Source organism: Pleurodeles waltl, chromosome 1_2 (genome assembly GCF_031143425.1).
Source record: "Pleurodeles waltl isolate 20211129_DDA chromosome 1_2, aPleWal1.hap1.20221129, whole genome shotgun sequence".
NCBI classification, from domain to species: Eukaryota; Metazoa; Chordata; class Amphibia; order Caudata; family Salamandridae; genus Pleurodeles; species Pleurodeles waltl.
The window spans coordinates 298,402,912-298,430,460 of NC_090437.1; the positions used below are offsets into that span (position 1 = coordinate 298,402,912).

At 45.0% G+C, this 27,549-nt stretch overlaps 1 protein-coding gene across 5 annotated transcripts in view; it reads right to left on the minus strand.

Moving 5' to 3' along the window:
- The window catches only part of LOC138299827 (broad substrate specificity ATP-binding cassette transporter ABCG2-like), a 676,683-nt gene that overhangs the window by 151,548 nt on the left and 497,586 nt on the right, over positions 1–27,549 (minus strand). For all 5 annotated transcript variants that reach the window (XM_069238424.1, XM_069238432.1, XM_069238461.1 and 2 more), the window contains 4 exons: positions 24,722–24,874; positions 19,532–19,689; positions 2,613–2,764; positions 1,141–1,245 (listed from right to left, as the gene is read on the minus strand). In XM_069238424.1, the coding sequence (XP_069094525.1) occupies positions 1,141–1,245; positions 2,613–2,764; positions 19,532–19,689; positions 24,722–24,874 (568 nt within the window). The remainder of the gene's footprint in view (positions 1–1,140; positions 1,246–2,612; positions 2,765–19,531; positions 19,690–24,721; positions 24,875–27,549) is intronic.

Sequence of the window (27,549 nt, forward strand, 5' to 3'; positions counted from 1 at the left end):
ATATTTTGCAATATATATGGTTGGAAAGTGAGTAACGCCGAATGAGCGCAAACGGCAATAAACTGAACAGAGCTAAAAACAGCATCGGTGGCAGGGCTCTTCCAGATTAGACTGATATAGCCCAGGAAACTTGGGGAGCAGTGGACGAGGTCAGCGTGTAGTATCCGGGGATCAGGCTGGCGCGTGGGTTGCCAGTGTCTGGGGTCTGGCGCGGGGGCAGCACAGTAAGGGGCAAACCTTTTACAAGGACAAGTAGTGCAGGACGTAGAAGGAAATGTTTTTCCTAAAATCTTCCGTTCCTTTTTAAAACGTAACAAGCATTTAAAAACAAGCATTCTATATAAAATATAATGCAGTATGAATGAGTTATGAAGAGTAGCAGGCAGTAGATGTACAGGCACTCGAACGCTAGCCTGGCCAGTAACCCTTCTACGACTATGTGAAATGAGACTGGTACTAGTGTAGCCTTGCCGCTGGCACACAGTGGTACCCGTACTGCCAGCATCAACGCTACCAGTACTCGGGCAGCAATCGGGCTGGAATCATGGCGCTGAACAGTAAAATTTGACCGGCAATGACCTGCTACCCGATGCCGTTACGGCTGGGGCGTGAAGACCTGCATCAAGCCTGCATCTCAGGAGCAGAGATGGCAGAACAATGTGAGGAAGGGTGGCAGTGCCACCGCGGGAGGCCCCCTGGCTGCTCGCCCTCGCAACCCCGCTCCGGGGCTGGAAGAGGACAGCAGAGCGGCCTCACGCTGCCCGTCTACGACGCGCACGGTTACAGTTACAAAACTGGGATGTGTGGAGGGCGCGCTAACCACGTGCATCAAGGTGCCACGTGCTGCCTTCCAGTGACTTCAAAGCGCTGGCTGCCAAGGCGAGCTCCCACTCCATCACAATACCTGAGTTTGGAATGCAGTAAGTAAACACGCGTATCACCCTAAAAACTGAAAACACATTATTAGCGAGGAAATAAACGCATGTGTGCACTGCCTTCGATAACCAGTACATGAATTATAGCACCATAGCGACAGCGAGCCTCTCCCTTTCTTTCTCATTTACCGGAAGAGAACGCGTTTGGTTGTTGTTGGAGGGAAGACAGAAGCCGGCACTAGTCCCAGCTAGTTATCTCACATACCTGGATCGACGTCCTCCGGGTTATTGAACGCCACCGCCGTTGAGTCGCCATTGATGATGTCAAGGAAAAAATCCGCCGGGTTGTTATGCGCCTCGCACACATAACCTGCAGAAAGAAGTTCAAAGTTACCATTGCAACATGGATGGATGCTTTAACGACAAAGCCCGGGCCGGGCTGCTCTAGAGGGCAATCAGGCAGTTTCCGAGGACTGATCCCACGGATCAGTGTGTGGGCCGTTTTTTTTTGCAGTTTGTGGACCCGTTTTAAAAACAGGTGGGCCTATTTTCACAGTTGAATTCTCTGATATTAAAACAAGCATTACCTGCAGCAAATACGAATGCACGCCGCCTCCCATACCTTGAAAATTCTCATACAGTGTGCCTTTACAAGTTCAAAAAATAGTCAGATTTACCAACGAGGGCCACTTTCTTAGCTCCCTGGTTCGCTATTTGGTGTTGGTGAGGGGAGATAGTGAGATGGGATGGAGCAATTTTATTTCGGTGTCCGGGTCTATTTTTTGTCCCAGTCCAACCCTGCTGACAAACATTTTCTGCTTAACTCAGAAACCCAATGGAATGGTCCTCTCCCTCCACATATCTACGCTTATTTTTCGACTCACTACACTGCTGTCAGACTGAGCAAGTAGCCTATGGCAATACCATTTTGAAAAATAAGTTGCAATAGGAAAATGCCTTGGTAAAAAGCTGACGAGGATTTAGTGATACGTATCTTTATATAAAATGTTCATTTTCAAGAAAAACCTCGTTTTTTTATTTCTCTGTCTCAACCAACCCATACAAAATCAACGTGGCACCTTCAGATGAAGAGTGCTATGTTGCAAAGGTGCTTTGAGTCTGCGCACAAAACTCTGACTTAAACCTTGTTTACAAGCATCATGTTAACTCAATAGGGCCCAGTATAAGAAGTTGCCAAGCCCTTCAGAAATGGGAGTTGTTTTCTTTTACAAAAACATTTTGACCGCTTAAAGCAGCTAATATTTCCACGTAAGGCATATTTGGCAAAAATCCAGGAATAAGTGCGGTGACACCAATGTTTTCATTATATGTCCCAAAAACTTGTAATCGGCACAGCCATAAACTTACTAAAAACACTCGATTTCTTGGGCAAGGAAACAACTGGGACGAGCCAAGTCGAAAATGTTTCTTTTGAATATAGAAAAAAACAGTCCTACGCATACACACTGTAAAAAAGATTACGACAAAAATCTATTATAAGGACCTTTTAGCAAAGTGCACTGTGAGAACCGCATCGCATACCACCAGAAAGAGAATAAGAAAAATGATTTGTAACATTATATCAAAACTGAGTATCATTTGGAACATTATAACAAATAAAACTGAATAATGTATTTCCATTTTTATAGCTAGCAAACGTAGGGGTGAGCTCAAGTCAAAAAGACAATTTAATGAGTCTCTGCGGAGTATTCCTCGTAGAAAGAAGGTATCTTGTACCAATAGAAGTGAAGTAGGGCAATGCGTTCTTAGCTTGGCCATGGTACAGCATCCTTCCGCTCGCGAGCAGCGTCAGGCCGTCAAACAACCTGAAGATGGAGTAACGGGGCTGGTGAATGGAGAAGATGATAGTCTTCCCCTGTCGAGCCATCCTGAAAGTAATCAAACACATTGACACAATTAAAATCTCTAAGGAACAACCACTATCAATTCACGTTTATTAAGTGATGACGATGAATACTATCTTTTTCAAGCCTGGCACGTTTGCTTAAAATGTTCCTTGATTACATAATTTATCAAATTCTCGTTTTCTATTTCTGTATCAAAACATTTGGAGCACTACTCCGTTTCGGACTCAATTTCAATTCATTAACAAAACATTCAACTTGTAGGCAAAGAAAAAAAAAACACACATCCCTTTTCAGGTTTTGTTCTCAGTGGCATATGATCTATTTTTCCACAAAGCGACAGATACAAAAGTGTGTACTGATACGAGTTCTGTCCAAGGTTGCTGGAGATTCAGAAGTCTGTAGGAGAAATCATCCCAAATCAAGATCCCACTCACGGAATAAAACACAGATTTGCAAGTCTGCTTTCACATCTTTCACTTTTAGAAATAACGAGAGAAAAGAGTGAGGAGGCCCACACTGCAGTGGACGAGGAAGGGAGCAACTAGATTGTGGAGGCTGAAGGTATGCGTCAGCAAGGAGCGCTGCTGAGCACGGACGATGGATGCGGTGTGTTCCACAACTGCAGCTCTAGTGAACATCTCCCTGCCTCACGCATCTCCCATGGATGCTGTGTGTTCCAGAACTGCATCTCTAGTGCACATCTCCCTGCCTCACGCATCTCCCCATGGATGCTGTGTGTTCCAGAACTGCAACTCTAGTGCACATCTCCCTGCCTCACGCATCTCCCCATGGATGCTGTGTGTTCCAGAACTGCAGCTCTAGTGAACATCTCCCTGCCTCACGCATCTCCCATGGATGCTGTGTGTTCCAGAACTGCAACTCTAGTGCACATCTCCTTGCCTCACGCATCTCCCATGGATGCTGTGTGTTCCAGAACTGCAGCTCTAGTGAACATCTCCCTGCCTCACGCATCTCCCATGGATGCTGTGTGTTCCAGAACTGCAGCTCTAGTGCACATCTCCCTGCCTCACGCATCTCCCCATGGATGCTGTGTGTTCCAGAACTGCAGCTCTAGTGCACATCTCCCTGCCTCACGCATCTCCCCATGGATGCTGTGTGTTCCAGAACTGCAGCTCTAGTGCACATCTCCCTGCCTCACGCATCTGCCCATGGATGCGGTGTGTTCCAGAACTGCAGCTCTAGTGCACATCTCCCTGCCTCACGCATCTCCCCATGGATGCTGTGTGTTCCAGAACTGCAGCTCTAGTGCACATCTCCCTGCCTCACGCATCTGCCCATGGATGCGGTGTGTTCCAGAACTGCAGCTCTAGTGCACATCTCCCTGCCTCACGCATCTCCCCATGGATGCGGTGTGTTCCAGAACTGCAGCTCTAGTGCACATCTCCCTGCCTCACGCATCTGCCCATGGATGCTGTGTGTTCCAGAACTGAAGCTCTAGTGCACATCTCCCTGCCTCACGCATCTCCCCATGGATGCTGTGTGTTCCAGAACTGCAGCTCTAGTGCACATCTCCCTGCCTCACGCATCTGCCCATGGATGCGGTGTGTTCCAGAACTGCAGCTCTAGTGCACATCTCCCTGCCTCACGCATCTGCCCATGGATGCGGTGTGTTCCAGAACTGCAGCTCTAGTGCACATCTCCCTTGCCTCACACATCTCCCCATGGATTCTGTGTGTTCCAGAACTGCAGCTCTAGTGCACATCTCCCTGCCTCACGCATCTGCCCATGGATGCAGTGTGTTCCAGAACTGCAGCTCTAGTGCACATCTCCCTTGCCTCACACATCTCCCCATGGATGGTGCTGCTCGTTCCCTGACACTGGGGGTGAGTCAGGTAGTTCTGTAAGCTGGTATTCATTGGTGGGTCAGCTATATCTTTCTGCCACCCTGTGTCAGCACTATCTAGGCCATGTAGACCCATGGTATAATAACAAGAGCTAAACCACTGCGGTGCTCATAACTTTGATGCCAGGGATTAGGTGTGTTTTAACACCAGGTTATCACCTTGCTGGTAAGTAAAGGGGAGGAACATAAGCCAACTGTTTGGCACACTTGTTGCCAGTGTTATTACCCCTTGAATATGTAACACAACTACCTGTGCAGAAACCACAGCAAGTTCAAGTACTACTCCACCCCCAACCCTGATTTGGAGCCAGTGCTAAAACAAGCGCAAATGCCAAATGAAACGAATTTAGCAGTTACATATTTAAATGTCACGGTTTAATGGCAAAGAGGAGGAGCAAAATGGATATTATAAACGTTTTTGGCTTCTTTCATGTGGCAGCAGCAAGAGGAGCAAAGGGTCTAAAGCTGGTCTGTGTAACCAATAACTTTTCATGTGCCTAGAAACGAAGCATAAAAATCAAATCATTGCAATAACTGGTTTCTAGAAATGCACATGAAGATTAAGGAACTCATTACGAGTGGCTATTCGAGGATCGGTCATTCTGCCGCACATCAGGCGGTCCAACCGCCACATTACAACCCTGGCAAGTGGTCTCGCCAGGGGCCCCTGTCCCTGCCAGGAACATCGTTCCCGATGGACTGACGGCGGTCTGAGTTCAACTCAGCCACGGCAGCGCTGAACTCATTGCCGCCGTGCTGATTACAACTCAGCTTTCCACCAGCCTTTCCATGGCAGTCAACCCACCATGGAAAGGCTGGAAGAAAGCCAGTGCCGGAGGCCCACGGGGGGCCCCTTTACTGCCCATGACCATGGCATGGGAAGTGAATGGGCCCTCCTGCCCAGCACCATCGGAATGAGCGCTCATTTCGATGGTGCTGGTGTGCTATGGTACTGGCCTCAGCTCCCTTAAGGGGACATTGTAAGACGATTGGGGGTGAAGCCAACAGTATGACAGTAGTATCATTCCCGCGAGTTTGGCGGTCCGCTCGTCCGATCGCCAAACTCATAATAACTCATAATAAGGCCCTAAATCTGTACAAAATTTCTCATGGCCAAAATCTTCCACTAAAATTGGTAAGGAGAAACTAAAAAAAATAGAGGACCCCAACTAAGGAATGCAGTACCATAAGCCACCACCGCCATTAAAAAGCACTTAGCAGACTAGAAAAACAAGCAGTGGCAAAGTCAATAGGTTTCACCTTTGTTTTTTTCTTTTACATTCTATCTAACTAACTGCATTATGAATATTAGAAAAAAGGTTATAATAATGTTTGTTTTAAATTTGATAAACCATTAATAGTTATTTATGTAGTGAGGTATATTGAATTAATGTCCCAGGATTCAACACTTGTAATCTCTACTTTATTTAATATGCTGTTGTATAACAGTATAGTAATGTGCAGTTAGTAAAGTGCCACTGCACTTGCTGAAGCATTGAAACCATGTCCCTATTAACTGCAAGGTAACCACAACTTTAACTGCCTGTTTAGTAGTAAAATATAGCAATATTTGGTGTTTAGAGGAGCTATAACAACTTCTTGCCTCAGTGCCACTCCACCTGCTGCACTATTCAAATCATGACCGTAATGCCTGCAAGATAACTGCACTCTGACTGCCTGTTTAGAAGTAAAATTTAGTAATAATTTGTGTTTAGTGGGATTCCTAGAGCTTTTGGCTGCAGTGTCACTACACCTGCTGCCCCACAAAAATCATGACCCTAGTGCCTGCAAGATAAATGCACTTATGACTGCCTGTTTAGAAGAAAAATCTAGCAATAATCTAAGTTTGAGGGGTTCTGACACCTTGTGGCACCGGTGCCACTGCACTTGCTCAACAATTAAAAGCATGATCCTAGTACCTGCAAGATAACTGTAGTTGTGACTGCCTGTTTAGAAGTAAAATATAGCAATATTTGGTGTTTAAAGGAGTTTCGACAACTTTTAGGCCTGGTCCCGCTGCACCATTCAAATCTTGACCCTAGTGCCTGTAAGATAAATGCACTTGTGACTGCCTATTTAGTAGTAAAGTACTGCAATAATTGGTGTTTAGAAGAGCTATGACAACTTTTGGCTCCGGAGCCACTACACCTGCTGCACCATTCAAATCATGACCCCCACTACCTGAAAGATAAATGCACTTGTGACTGCTTGTTTAGTTGTAAAATATAGCAATATTAAGTGTTTGGTGGAGAGCCTAGATCTTTTGTTCCCAGTGCCATTGCACCTTTTGCACCATTGAAATCATGAACCTAGTGCCTGCTAGATAACTGCACTTGTATCAGCCTGTTTAGCACTCAAATGTAACAATAATCAGCGTTTAGAGGGGTTCTGACACCCTGTAGCCCTGGCACCACTGTACCTGCTCCACCATTTAAATCAGGCCCCTAGTACCTGCAAGATAACTGCACTTGTGACTGCCTGTTAATAAGTCACTGAGAGAAGAATTCGAAATAAAACGTCACCCAATTGTACAAATGACTTTACTTTAAAAATGATTGAGTGGTAATTTAAGAAAAGAACACAAATAATTTTTACTGCTATTATTAATAAAGTTATGATTATAAATTATAATAATTTAAACTGTAATTGTAATTACAATGTTAATAATTTATACTGTTATTCATCCTCAACTCCTCCCTATCAATGACCCGACATGTAAATTCAGTCACTTCCTCCTACCGCGTTCTCTGGAATATTTTCAAATGGATCCCAGCAGACTGCTGCAGGACAGTTACCCACGCCGTAGTCACAAGCAACCTTGACTACGGCAACACACTCTACGCTGGCCCCACTATGAGAAACATCAAAAAGCTGCAATTCATCCAGAACACCACCGTCAGACTTGTCCTTAACATCCCACGTCAAGAACATATCTTCCAGCACCTGAGTACCCTCTACTGGCTCCCGACAGAAAAACAAATCAACTTCAAGCTACACACCCACACATACTAAGCCATACACAATGTCAGACCGGCATACCTGAACCACCACATCTCCTTCCACACCCCACCAGATCCCTCTGCTCCGCTCAACTGGCTCTGGCCACTGTCCCTCGCATTCGAAAAACCACCGCCAGGGGATGATCCTTCACCTACATTGCAGCAAAGAGCTGGAACAACCTGCCCCCTAGACCTTAGACAAAGCCCATCGCTCATTATCTTCAGGAAGAACCTCAAGACGTGGCTCTTCGGATGAGGCTCCACCCCCCCCCCACCACATAGCGACCTTGAGACCCTCACAGGCGAGTAACTGATTGATTCATCAGAAATGGAATTATTAAGTAATGAAAAACACATTGCTTTACACCTGTACTCGATACTCCATTACCAGATGGCCAACATGTTTACACACAATTCAACGCGAACTGGCTCACGTTCATTTAATCTTTTTCTGTACAAACACTAACAAGTAACCAATCACCAAAAACCGGAAGGGGCAGTTTGGCCATGCAACGGCAAAAGATCTGCTAGCCAATAAAAAGCAAGTAAATTCAAGTGACGTTAGAGCGACATTTGATTGAACAAACGGGAAGTTCAGGTAAGCAAGATGGAAAGTAGAGACGGTTCTAAGTCCTTTCAAAATATTATTTTTTAGTAACATAAGACTTTGCAAGCACAGTGCAAGCGCTGTGCAGGCAAAACCTAAAAAAGAGTTATCTATAACTGCTGCTCAGTTAATGCCAGTTATCACATGCAGTAAAACCTAATGTCCCTCTAAAAACACATGGGTGGTCATTACGACCCTGGCGGATTACTTCCGTCAGGGCCGCGGGACGCGGTGGCACCGCCGACAGGCCGGCGGTGCCCCGCGGGGCATTCTGACCGCGGCGGCTTAGCCGCGGTCAGAGAAGGGAAACCGGCGGTCTCCCGCCGGTTTCCCGCTGCCCCCAAGGAATCCTCCAAGCCGGCGCAGCTTGCTGCGCCGGCTTGGGGATTCCGACTCCCCCTCCCGCCATCCAGTTCCTGGCGGTTCTCCCGCCGGGAACCGGATGGCGGGAGGGGGAGTCGCGGGGCCCCTGGGGCCCCTGCAGTGCCCATGCCAATGGCATGGGCACTGCAGGGGCCCCGGTAAGAGGGCCCCGCTTGTATTTCACTGTCTGCATAGCAGACAGTGAAATACGCGACGGGTGCAGTAGCACCCGTCGCACCTTCCCACTCCGCCGGCTCGATTACGAGCCGGCTTCATGGTGGGAAGGTCGTTTTCCCCTGGGCTGGCGGGCGGCCTTTCGGCGGCCGCCCGCCAGCCCAGGGGAAAACTTGGAATACCCTCCGCGGTCTCTGGACCGCGGAGCGGTATTCCTGACGCGCAACATTGACGGGCGGCCTCCGCCGCCCGTCAATGTTGGAATGAGGGCCATGGTCTGCTGACTTTACCATTCAATTGTTAACCTCCAACTGAGCAGGACTATAGTACTCAGCATAAGGTAAGCTTTGCTCCAAACTGTCTCACAGAGGAGCGTCCATACTCTCAGAATAGTGTATTGAAAGAACATGTCCAACCGATGGTCGAAGTTCGTAGGGAACTGTATGGAAAGTGTGAGCCTGGGTACGGAGAGGGTGTGGCAGGGTGTGTGGGCGGGTCAGAGAATGTGTGAGCAGGGTCAAAGACATGGCTAAAAGGAGAATATTCTGTAATGTTTGTTTGTTGGCCTTTCACCTACAGGTAACTGCAAATAAACTATAATACACACACCTTAAATGGAAAATAAATGTATCCGTGGGAAATATATATTTTCAGATTGGACAGCTTGCTTGGTTAATGGTGTTGCTGGGTGGTCACTAATCTGAATCCTGGTCAGTGCCCTGCGGAAATAAAAGCGTGTATTTATAGGGCTAAGCGGTCCAAGGCTGTGACAAAAAGCACTGTGAATAATTAACTTGTTTATTTAAAAAGCGCATCACGCATAGTACAGGAAGGGCTGCACACAGTGTAAACAGGTAGTCGCAAAATGTGCAAAAAAAGTTATTACACTGTTTACAGCGCTTTCAAAATGGATGTTTTCAGAAATATGCTGACTGGATTACTTTAAAAAAAAAAAAAAAAAAATCCATTAGAAAGGCGCATGCCAGATTATATCAATTAAAGCCCATACTGGTTTGTCTGGGGCCCAAAAAAGTGCTAGAGGTTCAGGGTTTTCTTACTCTGCCCTTTTATATATTTTTTAAAGAATAATCTCAGAACAGGGGGACTGAGATTCATGTAATGTCTGCTGCAACATTTTCTCTTTCATGTTGCAGCCGGCCAATCAAAGTGCTTGCTCCCACAGGACCAAGGAGGCCCTGGGGAAAATAAGCCCCCTTGGCAAATATGAATCCTCTATTTTTTTAGGTGGAGCTTGCAGGACTCTTGCAAGAGGTCCTTGCAACTAACCATCCAGATACACAGGTATTTTTGTACTTTAATTTCTCAAAAACCACTGGTCAGATCTAGACAAAAAATCACCAAAAGCACACTTTCTGGAGCATGATTCCTGCCAAATTTGGTGTAATTCCGTTCAGGAGTTTTTCAGGTATCGTGCCCTAAAAGAATCTTTAGAAAATACACAGGCGAATTTGGTTTTGGAACTCTCTTTTTTCTCATCCCAGCTTGACTATCAGCTTGAAGCTTTCCAGGAAGGAGCTGACAGATGAATGTCTGTTTTTGGAAAGTTTCATGAAGATTCATCAAATGGCACCAAAGTTAAAAGCAAACCAAAAAATGCTCTTTCTATGGAAACACAGACCTCATTATAACGACTGACTGGTAATTGACAGTGGTTATTATGTTAAAAAAAATCTTCATGCACTTGCTTTTTCTTTGTCAGTGGAGAACCCACCAGCAACACCTTTTTAATACTGCACAAAAATACATATCCCATCCATGCACATTATGCTCGTAGTTTGGGACTGTAGTGCTGGAAGACGTGTGTACATTTGGTGATTGCTGTTTTTGTTGTTTTAAGGAGAAGTTTCCCCCCCCCCTCCCCCAAATGTACTCTTGTTGCCCTCCCCGCTGTGCCCACAGGCACTGACCTACCAACAACTGCAGCGCTTTTTAATTAAGCACTGCAGTGCAGGAGGCAACATGTCCTTCGGCATAATTCACGCGGGCCAAAGTATGTATTCCCTGCTGGAAGGAGGAGTTTGCTAGTTGAAAAAAAGAGGGAAATGAGTCAGGCAGGCTCGAGAAGGAAATAATGAAAAGTTTCTTGTAGGACCAAATTCAAGGTAAATAGCCTTCAAATGGAAATAGGAGCAGCAAATAATATATGACTATGTGAATAAATAACGTATAAAGAAAGTAAACTGCTAACCACTGATTTTTTTTTTTGGTACAATCTTTGAAAACAAAAGAAACACTAAAAAACCTTATAGGACTTCGTAACACGAAGAATCAAAATAGTAAATCCAGTTTACTCGGTGCAAGTGTATAGAGAGAGCAGGAAGAAAGCAAGGGGTTTGACAACACCAGTTCAGGAATGTCCATCACTTTGTGTTAAGCTAGTGTTAAGATATTTATCAGCAAAGACAGACCTACTTGGTCAAATAGCTTGAAATTAGAGGATCACATGGTCTATGACAGCATCGTACCACAGGGGGAGTTATGTGAGGATCCAGCGGCTCTTCTCAAGACCAAGAAAAAGCAAATGACATGGTCTAATATGGCTTCAGAAACACCTGTGACATGGTCACAAGCAAGCGAATAGGCCACTATGTGGGTGCCAGGGTGACTGACTGGATCATGAACTGAACTTGGAAATGCAATGCACACTGTGGGTAGGAGACTGCAGCAGAGATCAATAAGTCTGGTTTCAGTGCTTTTGCAGACAGGCTGGTAGTAAAAGTATGAATCTACAGATAGTAAAGTCTATGTCAAAGATGCGTAAAAACTAGCAGGGATCACAGACATCTTTATGAATGGTCAGAAAGGCAGACATTGTCAGTGACTGCACTCAAGCATTGACTCGTATATCTGAAGTGCACAGCCTATTGTAAAAAGGTCATAACGAAAAATAGGAACGCAAGGAAGTTTGCTACAAAAATATAGGGGAACTCCCTGTGCAAGGCAGGACGGAGCTGGGGATGAATTAAAGTCAATAGTTTCAGAGCAGGAGGAGAAAAGGGTTTCTGAAGAAGGCATACCAACCCCAGGACCAACGTGTTTCAGCTCTCAGGCAATGGTGCTTCTCGCTGTCACTTTAAAAACAGACTCCTGGGTCAACGTGTATTCTACAACTCCAGATTTAATGACTACCTCAAAAGTGACTACCAAGTAGGAACTACTCTCATCTTTGTAAGCCTCTACAATTTTACTTCTCCACAGCCAGAAATTGACCTTAAAGGCAAGTACAACCACTTGCAAATGGTACAGCAGTGGCAAACTGCTGAAAACTGGATTTATCCTATTGGAATACGCTGGCAATCCCTTTGTACAAAACAAAAATCACAGTTTTCCAAAAAAAGATGCACAGCTCACACTTCTTACATACCTGATAATGAAAATGTCACTTACCCAGTGTACATCTGTTCGTGGCATTAGTCGCTGCAGATTCACATGCTGTGCATAGTCCGCCGTCTGGTGTTGGGTCGGAGTGTTACAAGTTGTTTTTCTTCGAAGAAGTCTTTTCGAGTCACGAGACCGAGGGACTCCTCCCACTTCGGTTCCATTGCGCATGGGCGTCGGGACTCCATCTTAGATTGTTTTCCCCGCAGAGGGTGAGGTAGGAGTTGTGTATGCTAATAATAGTGCCCATGCAATGGAATAAATACGTATGTACAAAATGAAGGTTTAATGTAATATATTTACAAATGTACAAATGTTCAAGATCTACTTCTAAACGGCTACAGGCTCCCGGGGAGGAGAGTGGGCGCATGTGAATCTGCAGCGACTAATGCCACGAACAGATGTACACTGGGTAAGGGACATTTTCAGTTCGGTGGCATGTGTAGCTGCAGATACACATGCTTTGCATAGACTAGTAAGCAGTTATCTCCCCAAAAGCGGTGGTTCAGCCTGTAGGAGTGGAAGTAGTTTGAAATAAAGTTCTTAGTACGGCTTGACCTACTGTGGCCTGTTGTGCAGATAACACATCTACACAGTAGTGTTTAGTAAATGTATGAGGCGTAGACCATGTTGCTGCCTTACATATTTCGGTCATTGGAATATTTCCTAGAAAGGCCATAGTAGCACCTTTCTTTCTGGTTGAGTGTGCCTTTGGTGTAATAGGCAGTTCTCTCTTTGCTTTAAGATAGCAGGTTTGGATGCACTTTACTATCCATCTGGCGATACCTTGTTTTGAAATTGGATTTCCTGTATGAGGTTTTTGGAAGGCAATAAATAGTTGTTTTGTCTTCCTAATTTCTTTTGTCCTGTCAATGTAGTACATTAGCGCTCTTTTGATGTCTAATGTATGTAGTGCTCTTTCAGCTATTGAATCTGGCTGTGGGAAGAACACTGGTAATTCCACTGTTTGGTTTAAGTGGAACGGTGAGATAACCTTTGGTAAGAATTTTGGATTTGTTCTTAGAACGACCTTATTTTTGTGTATTTGAATAAATGGTTCTTGTATGGTAAACGCCTGTATTTCACTTACTCTTCTTAGAGATGTGATGGCAATGAGAAATGCAACTTTCCACGTTAAGTATTGCATTTCAAAAGAATGCATGGGTTCGAAAGGTGGACCCATGAGCCTTGTCAAGACAATGTTGAGGTTCCATGAAGGAACAGGTGGTGTCCTTGGTGGTATAATTCTCTTTAGGCCTTCCATAAACGCTTTAATGACAGGTATTCTAAATAGGGAAGTTGAATGAGTAATCTGCAGGTAAGCAGATATTGCTGCGAGATGTATTTTTATGGAAGAGAAAGCTAGATTTGATTTTTGTAAATGTAGTAAATATCCTACTACATCTTTTGGAGATGCATGCAATGGTTGGACTTGATTATTATGGCAGAAACAAACAAATCTTTTCCATTTACTTGCATAGCAGTGTCTAGTGGATGGTCTTCTAGCTTGTTTTATGACCTCCATACACTCTTGTGTGAGGTTCAAGTGTCCAAATTCTAGGATTTCAGGAGCCAAATTGCTAGATTCAGCGATGCTGGGTTTGGATGCCTGATCTGTTGTTTGTGTTGTGTTGTGTTAACAGATCTGGCCTGTTGGGTAGTTTGACATGAGGTACTACTGACAGGTCTAGTAGTGTGGTATACCAAGGTTGTCTTGCCCAGGTTGGTGCTATTAGTATGAGTTTGAGTTTGTTTTGACTCAATCTGTTTACTAGATATGGAAGGAGAGGGAGAGGGGGAAAAGCGTACGCAAATATCCCTGACCAATTCATCCATAGAGCATTGCCTTGAGATTGCCGGTGTGGGTACCTGGATGCGAAGTTTTGGCATTTTGCGTTTTCTTTTGTTGCAAATAGATCTATTTGAGGTGTTCCCCAAATTTGGAAGTAAGTGTTCAGGATTTGGGGGTGAATTTCCCATTTGTGGACCTGTTGGTGATCCCGAGAGAGATTGTCTGCTAGCTGGTTCTGGATCCCTGGAATAAACTGTGCTATTAGGCGAATGTGGTTGTGAATTGCCCAATGCCATATTTTTTGTGTTAGGAGACACAACTGTGTCGAGTGTGTTCCCCCCTGTTTGTTTAAATAATACATTGTGGTCATGTTGTCTGTTTTGACAAGAATGTATTTGTGGGTTATCATTGGTTGGAATGCTTTCAACGCTAGAAATACTGCTAACAATTCTAGGTGATTTATATGAAACTCTCTTTGATGTACGTCCCATTGTCCTTGGATGCTGTGTTGATTGAGGTGTGCTCCCCAACCTGTCATGGAAGCATCTGTTGTTATCACGTATTGTGGCACTGGGTCTTGGAAAGGCCGCCCTTTGTTTAAATTTGTACTGTTCCACCATAGAAGCGAGATGTATGTTTGGCGGTCTATCAACACCAGATCTAGAAGTTGACCCTGTGCATGTGACCATTGTGATGCTAGGCACTGTTGTAAGGGCCGCATGTGCAATCTTGCGTTTGGGACAATGGCTATGCATGAGGACATCATGCCTAGGAGTTTTAATACCATCTTTGCGTGTATCTTTTGTGTTGGATACATAGCTTGTATCACCTTGTGAAAATTTTGAACCCTTTGTGGACTTGGAGTGGCAATCCCTTTTGTTGTGTTGATTGTCGCTCCTAAGTATTGCTGTGTTTGACACGGCAAAAGGTGTGACTTTGCATAGTTGATGGAGAAACCCAGTTTGTATAACATAATCTGTGTGGTGTGAACACTTTGTTAGCGAGTTGGTTTTGATTAACCAATCGTCTAGGTACGGGAACACGTGTATTTGCTGCCTCCTGATATGTGCAGCTACTACTGCTAGACATTTTGTAAAGACTCTTGGTGCTGTTGTTAGTCCGAATGGCAACACTTTGAATTGGTAATGTATTCCTTTGAATACGAACCTTAGGTATTTCCTGTGCGAGGGATGTATCGGTTTATGGAAATACGCGTCTTTTAGATCTAACGTTGTCATGTAGTCTTGCTGTTTCAGTAGTGGTATTCCGTCTTGTAACGTGACCATGTGAAAGTGGTCTGAATTGATGTAGGTGTTTAGTGTTCTGAGATCTAATATTGGTCTCAGACTTTTGTCCTTTTTCAGTATTAGAAAGCACAGTAAGTAAACTCCTGTGTTCTTTTGTGTTTTTGGTACTAATTCTATTGCGTCTTTTTGCAGTAATGCTTGAACTTCTAGTCCTAGAAGGTCTATATGCTGTTTTGACATATTGTGTGTTTTCGGTGGGACGTTTGGAGGGAGTTGGAGAAATTCTATGCAATAACCATGTTGGATAATTGCTAAGACCCAAGTGTCTGTTGTTATTTCCTCCCATGATTTGTGGAACTGGCTTAGTCTTCCCCCCACTGGTGTTGTGTGAAGGGGTTGTGTGACTTGTGAGTCACTGTTTATTTTTAGGGGTTTTGGGACCCTGAAACTTTCCCCGGTTTCTTGGGAATTGGCCCCCTCTGTATTGGCCTCGAAAGCCACCCCTTTGATATTGTCCCTGGTAGGTAGGTGGTCTTGTTTGTGAGATGCTGGCTTCTGTGGCTTGACCTCGAAACCCTCCTCTGAAAGTTGTTTTGCGAAATGTGCCAAATGTGCCTCTGCCCTGCGGGGAATAGAGTGCGCCAATGGCTTTGGCTGTGTCAGTGTCCTTCTTCAATTTTTCAATTGCAGTGTCCACTTCTGGGCCAAACAATTGCTGTTCATTGAACGGAATATTGAGCACTGCCTGTTGTATCTCAGGTTTGTAGCCAGATGTGCACAGCCATGCGTGCCTCCTTATTGTCACAGCAGTATTTATTGTTCTTGCAGCTGTATCTGCTGCATCCATAGAAGAACGTATTTGGTTGTTGGAGATATTTTGCCCCTCTTCAACCACTTGTTTCGCTCGTTTCTGGAATTCTTTGGGGAGGTGCTCGATGAGATGTTGCATCTCGTCCCAATGGGCCCTGTCGTATCGCGCTAGGAGTGCTTGCGAGTTGGCGATGCGCCATTGATTTGCAGCTTGTGCCGCAACCCTTTTCCCAGCTGCATCAAGCTTGTGGCTCTCCTTGTCCGGAGGTGGTGCGTCGCCTGATGTCTGCGAGTTGGCTCTTTTACGAGCTGCTCCTACGACTACTGAATCTGGTGTCAGTTGTGATGTAATAAAAGCAGGGTCTGTGGGCGGTGCCTTGTATTTTTTCTCCACCCTTGGAGTTATTGCTCTGCTTTTAACAGGCTCCTTGAAAATCTGTTTAGCGTGCCTTAGCATTCCCGGGAGCATGGGAAGGCTTTGATAATGGCTGTGGGTGTAGGACAGGGTGTTAAAGAGGAAGTCATCCTCAATAGGCTCCGAATGTAGAGATACATTATGAAATTCGGCTGCCCTAGCTACCACCTGTGCATATGCTGTACTGTCCTCAGGTGGTGAGGGTTTAGTTGGGTGCGACTCTGGACTATTGTACGATACTGGAGCATCATAGAGGTCCCATGCTGCCTGATCATCCTGGCTCATGGTGGTATGAGCTGGTGATTGTGGTGGAGTCTGTGCCGGTGATACATGAGTTGACTGTGGTGGAGAGGGTGGTGGAGTTGCCCTCTTTACCACCTTTGCTTGTGGTGGCTTGTCTTGTTGCTGGAAGTCAAGCTTCCTTTTCCTTCTGATTGGGGGAAGAGTGCTGATTTTCCCTGTACCCCTTTGGATAAAGATCCGCTGTTGCGTGTGATCTACCTCTGTAGTTTGTAATTCCTCCTCAAATCTGTGTCTTTTTAGTTGGGAGGACAGTGATTGTTCCTCTGAGTAGGAACTGGTTTTTGGTTCGGTTGCCGGGTGTTTTGGCACCGAAACCGTGTCTTTAGTTGTTTTCGGCTCCAACGAGATCTTTCTCTTTTTCGGTGTCTTGGCCTCTCGGTGCCGACCATCTTCGGTGCCGCTATCTCTGTGCCGAGCAGCTTCGGTACCGCTGTCTCTGTGTCGAGTAGCTTCGGTGCCGCTATCTCGGTGTCGAGCTTTCTGCACCACTCTCCCGAGAGTGTTGCATGCCTGTGTCTCGACCTGAGTCGGACGACTTCGGCACCAGCTCGCCCTTTTTCGGTGCCGATGGACGGTCACCTACTTTATGGGTTATGCCATGGCCTGTTGGCAGTGGCGTCCCCTGGGCTTTGTCTGTTTTCTCGTGTGATCTTTCTTTCTACGTCTTACTCATGGTTGGTTGCTCGTCGACGTCGAATTCTTCGGAATCCGAATCGCGGATGGAGAAAGTTTCTTCTTCTTCCTCCTCCTCGAACCCTTGTTGTCCTGTCGGCGTGGAAGCCATCTGCAACCTCCTGGCTCTTCGGTCCCTGAGTGTTTTTCTCGACCGAAACGCGCGACAGGCCTCACACGACTCTTCCTTGTGCTCGGGGGACAGGCACAAGTTACAGACCAAATGTTGGTCTGTATAAGGATAGTTACTGTGCCATTTAGGACAGAATCGGAACGGGGTCCGTTCCATCAGTCTCGATGTTGCACGCGGTCGGGCCGACCAGGCCCCGACGGGGGATCGAAAATACCCCGAAGGGTTACCGGAGCTCTTTAAGGCTCGGTGTCGATTTGCCCTAACTATCCCGATACCGAACGAAACAATACCGACGAATTTTCCGTTGATTCTGACTAACTTTCAGACCCGAAACACGGAGCGAAAAGGAACACGTCCGAACCCGATGGCGGAAAAAAAACAATCTAAGATGGAGTCGACGCCCATGCGCAATGGAACCGAAGTGGGAGGAGTCCCTCGGTCTCGTGACTCGAAAAGACTTCTTCGAAGAAAAACAACTTGTAACACTCCGACCCAACACCAGACGGCGGACTATGCACAGCATGTGTATCTGCAGCTACACATGCCACCGAACCTGACGTTTCAGAGGGACCTTGCTCTAGTTTTTGCATAAAAAGATATGATTCCAAAGGAAGAATGCCCCCGTGCCTGAGCACTAAGGCATTTTTGCAGGTCTGTTGCAGTTATTTTAGTAAAGATGACCAGACTCTGAATTCTGTGCACAAGCTGGCCGATCAGGAGTTGTAGAACAAGATTCATGAAGCAGCCTGGCTTCCTCAAATGTGATTGGCAGGTCATGGTTTGTTTGTAGGGTGCAAGACATATTCAGGATATTCAGGATCACTGGTTCAACTTTGCTCCACCTCTTCAATCCACCTCCTCATTGGTTTGAGCTTCAAGACTATTTTCATGAAACCAATCTGAATTGTAAACCAATTGAGCATTAGGGTTGAAGCAACCATTGCTTGAAGACAGCTGCTGGAAGGCTTCCACGATGCGATGGCCATGCACGTCTCTATTTCTAAACACGCTGAAGTGTTCCTCGATTTTATATACTAGATAAGGCTGAATTAGAAAGATTTCTTCACCACTGTATTTTCAGATTATGTACATGTACTTTCAAGCCCTAAACAAAAACATAATCCTAAGTAGTACTTTAAAAGGCAATGTACAAGACCACTGGACTGCATGCCTATGCTCTCCTCCTCTGCCATGAAGTAATTCAATAGACCCCGAAGCAAATAGACAGAAACCACATATTCCTTTGCTCTTTGGATGCATCCTATGGTCAGTCACAGATGGTCTATGATTCAGGCCTGCAATGACAATGACTTTTTCATGTCCTACTCCGAAGAAGACTACAATCAGGCAGTGTGAGTGAAATATTAAACCTGTGCCTGACATCGACCAAACATAACTCAGAAAAAAGAGTCACCCTTCGTCTATGTTGCTTTCTTCACCAAAAATATCCCAATTCATTAGCCAGTTTCCTAAAAGCCCAAAACACTGATTCATGGCCAATTGCATCAATGATAAACAAGCATGATTTTTATGTATTCCTTGCAAAGATAAATGAGCATTTGCGATAAATATGTTAATAAGAAGCACAAACATATGAAATTCATAGCAATGTCCAGCAAGTGCTCTTGTACTGTAACCAAAGCTCTTAGTACAGTTGAACATTTTGTGTGACTTTGTTTCAGCTAACTCCTATCCATAATTGAGACTCATTTAGGATATTAGAAAAGGACCTAACACACGCCTTGCGCCTTCTGCATAAAGAGTGGCAAAAGTTTCAGAGTAGCCGAAAGATATTTGCAAGGTGCCCTATATAGTGGCGATGAAATGGTGGAAATTAGTAATCGAAGCTCTTTCGTCAAAGATGCCCACTGCCTCAGAAACTCCCTGCTTGACTTAGTGTCCATATTTATATATATAAAAAGGCAGCTATTTATGTAGATACATTTTATAAATGTATTTCAATGAATATATAAGGGATAAATAAATCAAGTCTTAGCCTATACCACTTACCTTTTCAGCAGCAGCATTACAGCGTTAGCAGTGCTGGCGTCCAGCCCAGTGGTGGGTTCATCTAAGAACAAGATGTTGGGGTCTGTGATCAGCTCCATCCCAATGTTGGTCCGTTTTCTCTCGCCACCAGACACGCCTCGAATCAGCTGCGTGCCCACCTAGAGTAAGCAGGCAGTAAGAACAAATCACTAACACCACTCTCATTTATTCCAACTATGATGGAACTATAAGGGGGTCTTTCAAACACCGCAACTGGGAGCTCAGAGGAATTCTACTTGCAAACACCGTGTCCGAAAAAACACAAGAGCAAAATGGATATGAATAAGATATACCTGTGGGCAATTTTCACAGAGCTACCCGATTAAAACAAAAGTTTAAATTACAGATTGACAGCGTCATGAAAGGTTTTCATGAAGTTACTAGAGTAACAACATTTTTCTTGAAAGACAAAAGGCGCAGGATAGGAGTGTCCTTAAAGAACACCACTAAAGAATAATGCTTGCTTTATACGGGAGCAAACATTTTACCACTGAATCTTTCTGTTAAATTTAGCTCATTGTTCAACCAGCAGTATTTAGTTTTTCATGAGTAATACCCCTATGGACCCACAAGGTTAGCGGTACTGCTCAGAGAAACACTGGAGGAACACGAATGGGTGTTTTAGATCTGGGCAAGGAGGGCTGGACACAACAGTGAAATACAGAGCAGGGATTTCAGTGCTGTTTTGAGAAGTTACATATTTTGCATTGGTCGGAAGGCTAAACAACAGTCCCTCTCCATGATCATAGTCCAGAGCTTTTTTGATACAAATGCTGCCTCCCGCACTTCTCATGGTGAAGTGGGAACTAAAGCTGCAGCCAAATCTACCACCACAGCAGAGACAATAACAGTCATGGCGGCAGCAACCACTGCTGCCACTATGGCAGGACAAACAGCAGCAACTACTGCTGCATTCACAGCAGGGACCATAGACTCGGCCACAGTTGTCACCACGCAAGATGTACTGTCAACACGTCTGTAGACATGGCGGCAAATCGTTTTTACCTCAGCAGGGACCAGGGCAACGACAACAGCCACAACATTACCAAAACAGTTGTGATCACAGCCACTGCCACAGTATCAGCTGCAACAATAACATAAGTGCAGCCAGGAGCACAACAGTGACAAAAGCTTGGTCATATGTAAGCACAGAAGGGACAGCAGTAGTAATGACAGCTGCCACCACAACAGGGGAAAGAGCAGCAACCACAGTACTAACCACAGTAGATGACAGTTGTCACCAAGTAAAGAACAGGCTTTGCCACAACGGGTGCCACAGAGATAACACGTGTAACTACAGCAGGGGACTACAAAAGGAACCATATTTAACCCCGCAAGATGAACCATGCCAGCAGTATCTGACATCAGTGACCAAAGTAGAGAACAAAGTTGCTTAATGGTGGCAAACATAGCAATCACCATTACAGGGACACAACTGTCATGACAGCATTGAGGACCATAGCACCAACCACTTCTGTAACCACAGCAGCAGCCACAACTTCCCTCAGGATCAGGACAACAGCAGCAACAACAGCTGCCAACAAGAGGGGCCAACAAGCCAGCATTAACAGCAGTGAAAACAGTTGTAAACACAGGAGCGACAACAGTAGCTGTCACCACAGCAACAACCACAAGAGCAACAAATGCCCCACAACATCAGCCACAACAGCTGCTTCAATAGAAACTACCAAAGTAGCAGCAACCTCTGCCAAACCAGTAACAACAGTGCAAGCACGTCATGGACCACAACATTTATCATAGGTGTTGATACCAGGGGACTGTCGATACCAGCATGACAAGCACCAGAGCAGTGACCACTGCAATAAACATAGCAGGGGCCACTGCAGCTACTACCACCACATCAATAACAATAGCTTCTGCCACAGCAGGGCCAGGGCATTTGCAGCTGTGACAACAATCACTACCACAACAAGAGCTTTCACTGCAGTTGTAAGAGCATCAGGGACCAAAGTAGCAACAACAGCTACCAGCATGGCAACGTCAACATCAAGGACAGTAGGCTTCATGACAGCAGAGACCTCTACTGCAACAACACCTGCCTGCACAGCTGTGATGACAGCAGCAACAACAGCTGCTTAAACAGTTTGGATCACAGCAGCTACCACAGCTGTAACCGCAGAAGGGGCCATTGCAGCAACCACAGCATGGAAAATAGCAGCAACAACATTGGAACAGAAGGGGTTACAGCATGAACCCAAAAGTGACAAAAGCTTCCTCTATGGCAGGGATAATAGTAGGAGCAACAGCTGCCAGCAAGGCAGGGGCAACATCTCTGACAACAACTGTATCCACAAGAAGGACAAGAGCATGAACTACCACCAACACAGAACCGCAGCATTGAGAACAGCTGCCACCACAGGAGTGGAAATCTTGAATTAATCTCAGCTACTGGTAACTACTGTGGGCTACATTACCTTCCATCGGTTTTTGTTGACTGTGCCACTATAGACATGGACCATATGGAATTCATCTTTGTACCTATGCAACAGTCATAGCTGCCACGTTTCCCAGGTTCATGCATGATGTGCTGCTCTGCTCCAGGCTTTTCTGGGATATATAGCATTCCTTTATAATTTAATAAACAAGACCACAAGTCCCAGAATTCAAGGAAAAACCCTGGACTGAAGCAGCACATCATGCACGGACCTAGGAAACTTCGGAGTGCTGAATAGGTATAAGTCCAGCCTGAAATGCTAAGCTGTGTACCTTCTGAACAAGAACAACCAGAGGTCACCTTTCGCCTGATAGCGAGTCTCGGGTTGCTTAAGGTACAGCTTGGGTCCTACAAGTATATCCTTTGCACTGAGAACATGTCAATGGGAAAAAACAAGCAAAGGCAAAGCCAAAAGGCCGGTCTCTAATGCGCTAACATATGGGAACACAGATGTGCAGTTATTTGTGCCTCATCTCTAAGCACCTTGGTTCGTTCTGTGCATCCTATGTTGGTACAATGTTTTTGTTCACCAAGCTTGCGGTGCCATGCAGCAGGTTACACTGTGACAAAACACAAATTGTCTGTACACATTTGTGTATACATGGTTACAAGCATGTGCCCATTAAAGTCAAACCTATTGGATTTACCAATGCTTGCTTTTAAAGTAACAAGTGCTGAGGGTGGGCACACACACTGTATACACATCTCCCAAGCCTGTGTGTTACAATGGTTCAGTACCCACATCAGGACCATGGTCATCAGCTACCTTTCTGCATGGAATCCAAATTCTAATGGCCTGGGTTAAAGGAGGGCAGTAAAGGTGAATGGGCCACGAACAGAGGAATTACATTTTCACCCCGCTGGTGAGAGAACTGCTGATTTTGAATTTAGTGACCATCAAGCAGTGGTGAGTCTTTCAGTTCCCTAGTCTCAAAACTAACGAGGACAAGAACGAAAACAGAAACACCTACCAATGTACAGTAACTGAATCCCAAGGACAGCTGGCAGAGTGTCCCCCTTGTGAAGACAATTCCTGATATAGTGGAAGGTTTTCATGGAAATGTAAGTATAAAAACCTTATGTTGGGAACCACCAACAAGCACATTAAGGAACTAGGATACTGGGCATCTGAGAGTCATTGATTGTCTTACATTTCCAGGGGGAACTCCAGAAGTTATGTTTTTTTCTTATCAGTTTTTATTGTAAATCGTCTCATTGAACCTTACTGCAGATGACAAATATAGTGTGTGGTAACCTGAACACTGTTGGTGGATCTGTCCCAGGACAATAAAAAGGTCCCATAGTACACGGTCACACCAGGATCGAGTAAAATCTTTCACACCCTGGGATTTTTCAAACAACGATTATGGCTACTGTCATGAAGACTTGAAGAGCGCTTGTTCACTCAAAAGGTGTAATGAAGCTAAGCCCTCAGGAGAGCATTGCTCCTATTATGTAAACTGCTATCTCCCAGTGCCAAAGGCTTTCTTGAACAGGCAGGTTTTCAATACTTGTCTGAAAGATTCAAGGAAAGTTGTTGCCAGAATATATGTTGAGAGGGAGTTCCAAGTCTTAGGAACTTAAGCTGAGAATCTACGACCCCCTACTTTAGTTTTATGATACTCGGGTACCACTATAAGATTGGCTGTGGAAGAATGTGGAGCCCCAGATGGGGTATACTTAGATACATGCCGAGTAAGAAAAATCAAAGTTAAGCCACGAACAGCCTTAAAGTCTAAGCAACATACTTTAAATTAAATACGTTTAAATTGTGCTACAGGCAAATAATGCAATTGTTTTAACAACTAAATAGTGTGTGATCTACAAGGGCCTTGAGCATCAGCTTAGCTGAACTATTTGGAAGAGTTTTAGATCGCATTCTGTTAGTCCTAGATAGACACTACTAGCCTGGTCAATTCTTCTTCCAGTCATTGCTGCCATGACAAATTTTAAGGCTTCAGAAGAGAGGAATGGAGTGAGCTTTCTTGTTGTCTGGAGAGTCCAACTCCTTGCAAGACCACATGGTTCATCTGCAGTCTCATGGAGAGTTTGTGATCAATTACTATGCCCAGGCTTTTTGCCACCAAGTTGAGTGTGGGTACCGAGCCCATTTCTTTGGACTAGTAGAGATCTTAGCAGGCTCCTATGTGGCCATTTTAGACTACAATATCCGTTTTTCAGTTTTAAAAAGTTGAAAGCATCTTTAATTTAGGCAGCATTTGTCATCTAAAAGCACTGGAGGTTTCTGTGCAAGAACTTTATGTTTTCTTATGTTATAGGGAGTCAGAGGGCGGCTACTGTAGCCTTATAGCCCGCCGTAGCAGGCTATACCAGCTATTAAAAGCCCGCTTCAGCTTTCAACAAGGGAATGGGCCTTTAACGGTTGGTATAGCCAAACTAGGGCATGTTATAAAACTATTGGAACATTCCGCCCGGAGAGGTAGGTATGTTCTAATTAGTAAAACAAAGGCCTCACGGAGCCTGAGGGGGTAAAAATCCCCTCGGGCTTTGACACAAACTGGAATGTTGGCGCTCCGGGCTTCTACCAGCCATTAGAAGCCCTGCGTTGCTACACTGTCTCCAATGGAATGCTCAACATTCCAATATTCTAATAAAGTTTCAATATCTATGCTTCTAAAAATCATTATGTATTCAGTAACAAACTAAATAACAGAACAAGTAATGTCATACATTACCTTGGAGTCCGCCACTTTGGTTAAACCGAGTTCTTTCATGATCTGATTGATTCGTTCATCTTTCTCCTTCTGACGAATGTTTCTAGGAAGCCGGAGGGCTGCTGAGAACTGCAAATTTTCCCTTACTGTAAGGGTCCCCATAACAACATCATCCTTGGAAAAAAAGAGGAAATAGTCTTGTTTTCTGTTCATCATTCCAATGACAACATATTGTATTTGTTTCAAACATAATGTTATCTTACAAGTCTGCATTTGTAATAAGTAGAAACTGAAGGATATATTTGCAGAAGATTTGCACATGTGCTCACGTGTTGCAACACAACACAAAACTTAGGATTCATTTACTATGTAAGGGCCAGTGAGGGAAGCACGAAATCACATCATGTTGAACAAGCGCTCAAAAAAACATTACTAAACATACCACAGCCACTGAAAAAATAACCATAAAAAAGCCAAATATTTATATGATACAAAGTATTGTATATATGAAATATGTTCATTTAATTGAGGAAAAAACTCTTGCTTCCTCCCATTTGTACATCAATCTCCCTCAGGCATACCTGAATGCCACACTTTTGGAGCCCAGAATTCTGCACATAAATAGGCCCAGCACAAACTGACACATAATAAACAGACGTGTGTTTTTCAATAATGTTATACCTTTATTAGGTAATGTTTACAAGCAGATTTTGCCAGACTCCATACATCTAAAATATCAGATTGCACTGGATTCTTCCCAAGATAGGTGCTTTACGAGCAGTCTCCAACTTCTATAAAAAGAGATACTTATGTTCAAGGAAATTAATTCTAAGCTACTAATGTGAGCATTGTAATAGTGAACAAATCAGACAAATTACATTAGTGTCCCCCATGCAAGATGACCAGTAGTGATCACCTTGGTGATTCAGGTAGGTCTGCCATCAGTAATGGAAACAAGCATTGGCAAAGACAATAAGTCTCGCCTATGCAAGAGGTATTGGCTTTGCCAATATGTTTTAGCCATGTTGCACACCAGCTTGGCAGCTGTTCAGCATGGCTAAAATGTAGTGGCGTAAAGGGGAGTGGCGTGGAGAGGAGTGTCATAAAGTAGAGGGTCGTGGAGTAAAGTAGGGTGTTTTGGAGTGGCAAAGAGAGGTGTGGATTAGAGGTAGAGTGGAGTGAAGTGGAGTGGGATAGAGTAGAGTGGAGATGCATTGTCTTGAAGAGTGTGATCGAGGGAGTGGAGTGTCGTAGAGCGGAAGGGAGTAGAGTGTCAGAGTGGAGTACAGTGTTATAGAATGGATTGGCATAGAGTGTTGTGGAGTGGTGTAGAGCAGAGTGGCGTAGATGGTGTTGCACAGAGTGGAGTAGAGATTTGTGGTGTAGAGTGGAATAGATTGTTGTACAGTGGAGTGGCACAGAGTGGAGTAGTGAAATAGGGTGGAATGGCAAAGAGTGGTGTAGAGTGGATTTGCACAGAGTGTCAGTGGAGCGGCATGGAGTGGAGTGGCGTAGAATGCAGTACTAGACTGGAGAAGTGGGGTGGGATAGAGTTGAGAAGTGTGTCAGAGTGGAGTAAAGGAGCACAGAGTAGAGTGTCGAAAAGTGGAGTGGCATACAATGGACTAGTGTAATTGAGTGGAATGGAATGGCATAGAGTGAAAGAGTGGCGTGTAGTGGCATAGACTGTCACAGTAGAGTGGTATAGAGTGGCATGGCGTAGAAAAGAGCACTGGAGTGGTGTGGAGTAGAGTAGTGTGTCGCGAAATAGGGTGGAGTAAAGTGGCATGGAGTGGCACAGAATGAGTTGAATAGCTCATCATAGAGTGGAGTAGTGTCGTAAAGTGGCGAAGAGTGGAGTAGAGTGTTGTAGAGTGGATGGTCAGAGTGAGGTAGAGTGGGACAGAGTTTAATGGAGCGCAGCGTCATAGAATGGAGTGTTGTAGAGTGGAACAGAGTGCCCTAGAGTGAAGTGGCATAAAGCACAGGGGTGCAGATTAGACTGCATTGAGTGCAGTAGCTCAGAGTGCATTGCTTTTGAGTGTGTTGGTGTAGAGTGCAATGGCGTAGAGTAGAGTGGTGCAGGATGGAGTAGAGTGCAGTGGTGTACACTAGATTGTTTCAGAGTAGAGTGAAGTGGTGCAGGGTAAAATAGAGTGGTGCAGGATAGAGTACAGAGGTGGCATAGTCGCATAGAGTGCAGTGGCACAGAGAAGACTAGAGTGGGAGAGTGCAGTGGCAGCGATGAGTGGTGCAGAATAGAGTGCAGTGGTGCAGAGTAGCATACAGTTCAGTGGTGAAGAGTACAGTCTTGCAGAGTAGGGTGTCAGAGTGCAGTGGTGGAGGGCACTGGCGTAGAGTGAAGTGGCATAGCACAGAGTGTTGCGTAGTAGAGTGCTTTAGAGCACAGTGACGTACAGTGGTGCAGACTAGAATACAGTGGCACAGAGTGCAGTGACGGAGTGCAATGGTGTACGAGTGGCACAGCATCCAGTGACATATAGTTCAGTGGTATAGAGTGCAGTCCTGCAGAGTAGAATGTCAGATTGCAGTGGTTTAGAGTGCATTGGCGAAGACTGCAGTGGCGTAGAGTGCACAGTAACGTACTGGAGAGAGCAGTGGCATCCAGTACAATGGTGCAGAGTAGAATAGAGTAGCTTAGAGTGCAGTGACGCAAAGCCTGCTGTATAGAGTGGCATAGGGTCCAGGGGCATAGAGTGTTGAGAGTATAGTGGCACAGAGTACAGTGATGCAGAGTAGTTGGCGTAGAGTGCGTTGGCATAGATTGCAGTGGCATAGAGTGCACTGGTTTTGAGTAAAGTGGAATAAAGTACATTAGGTAGAGTGGT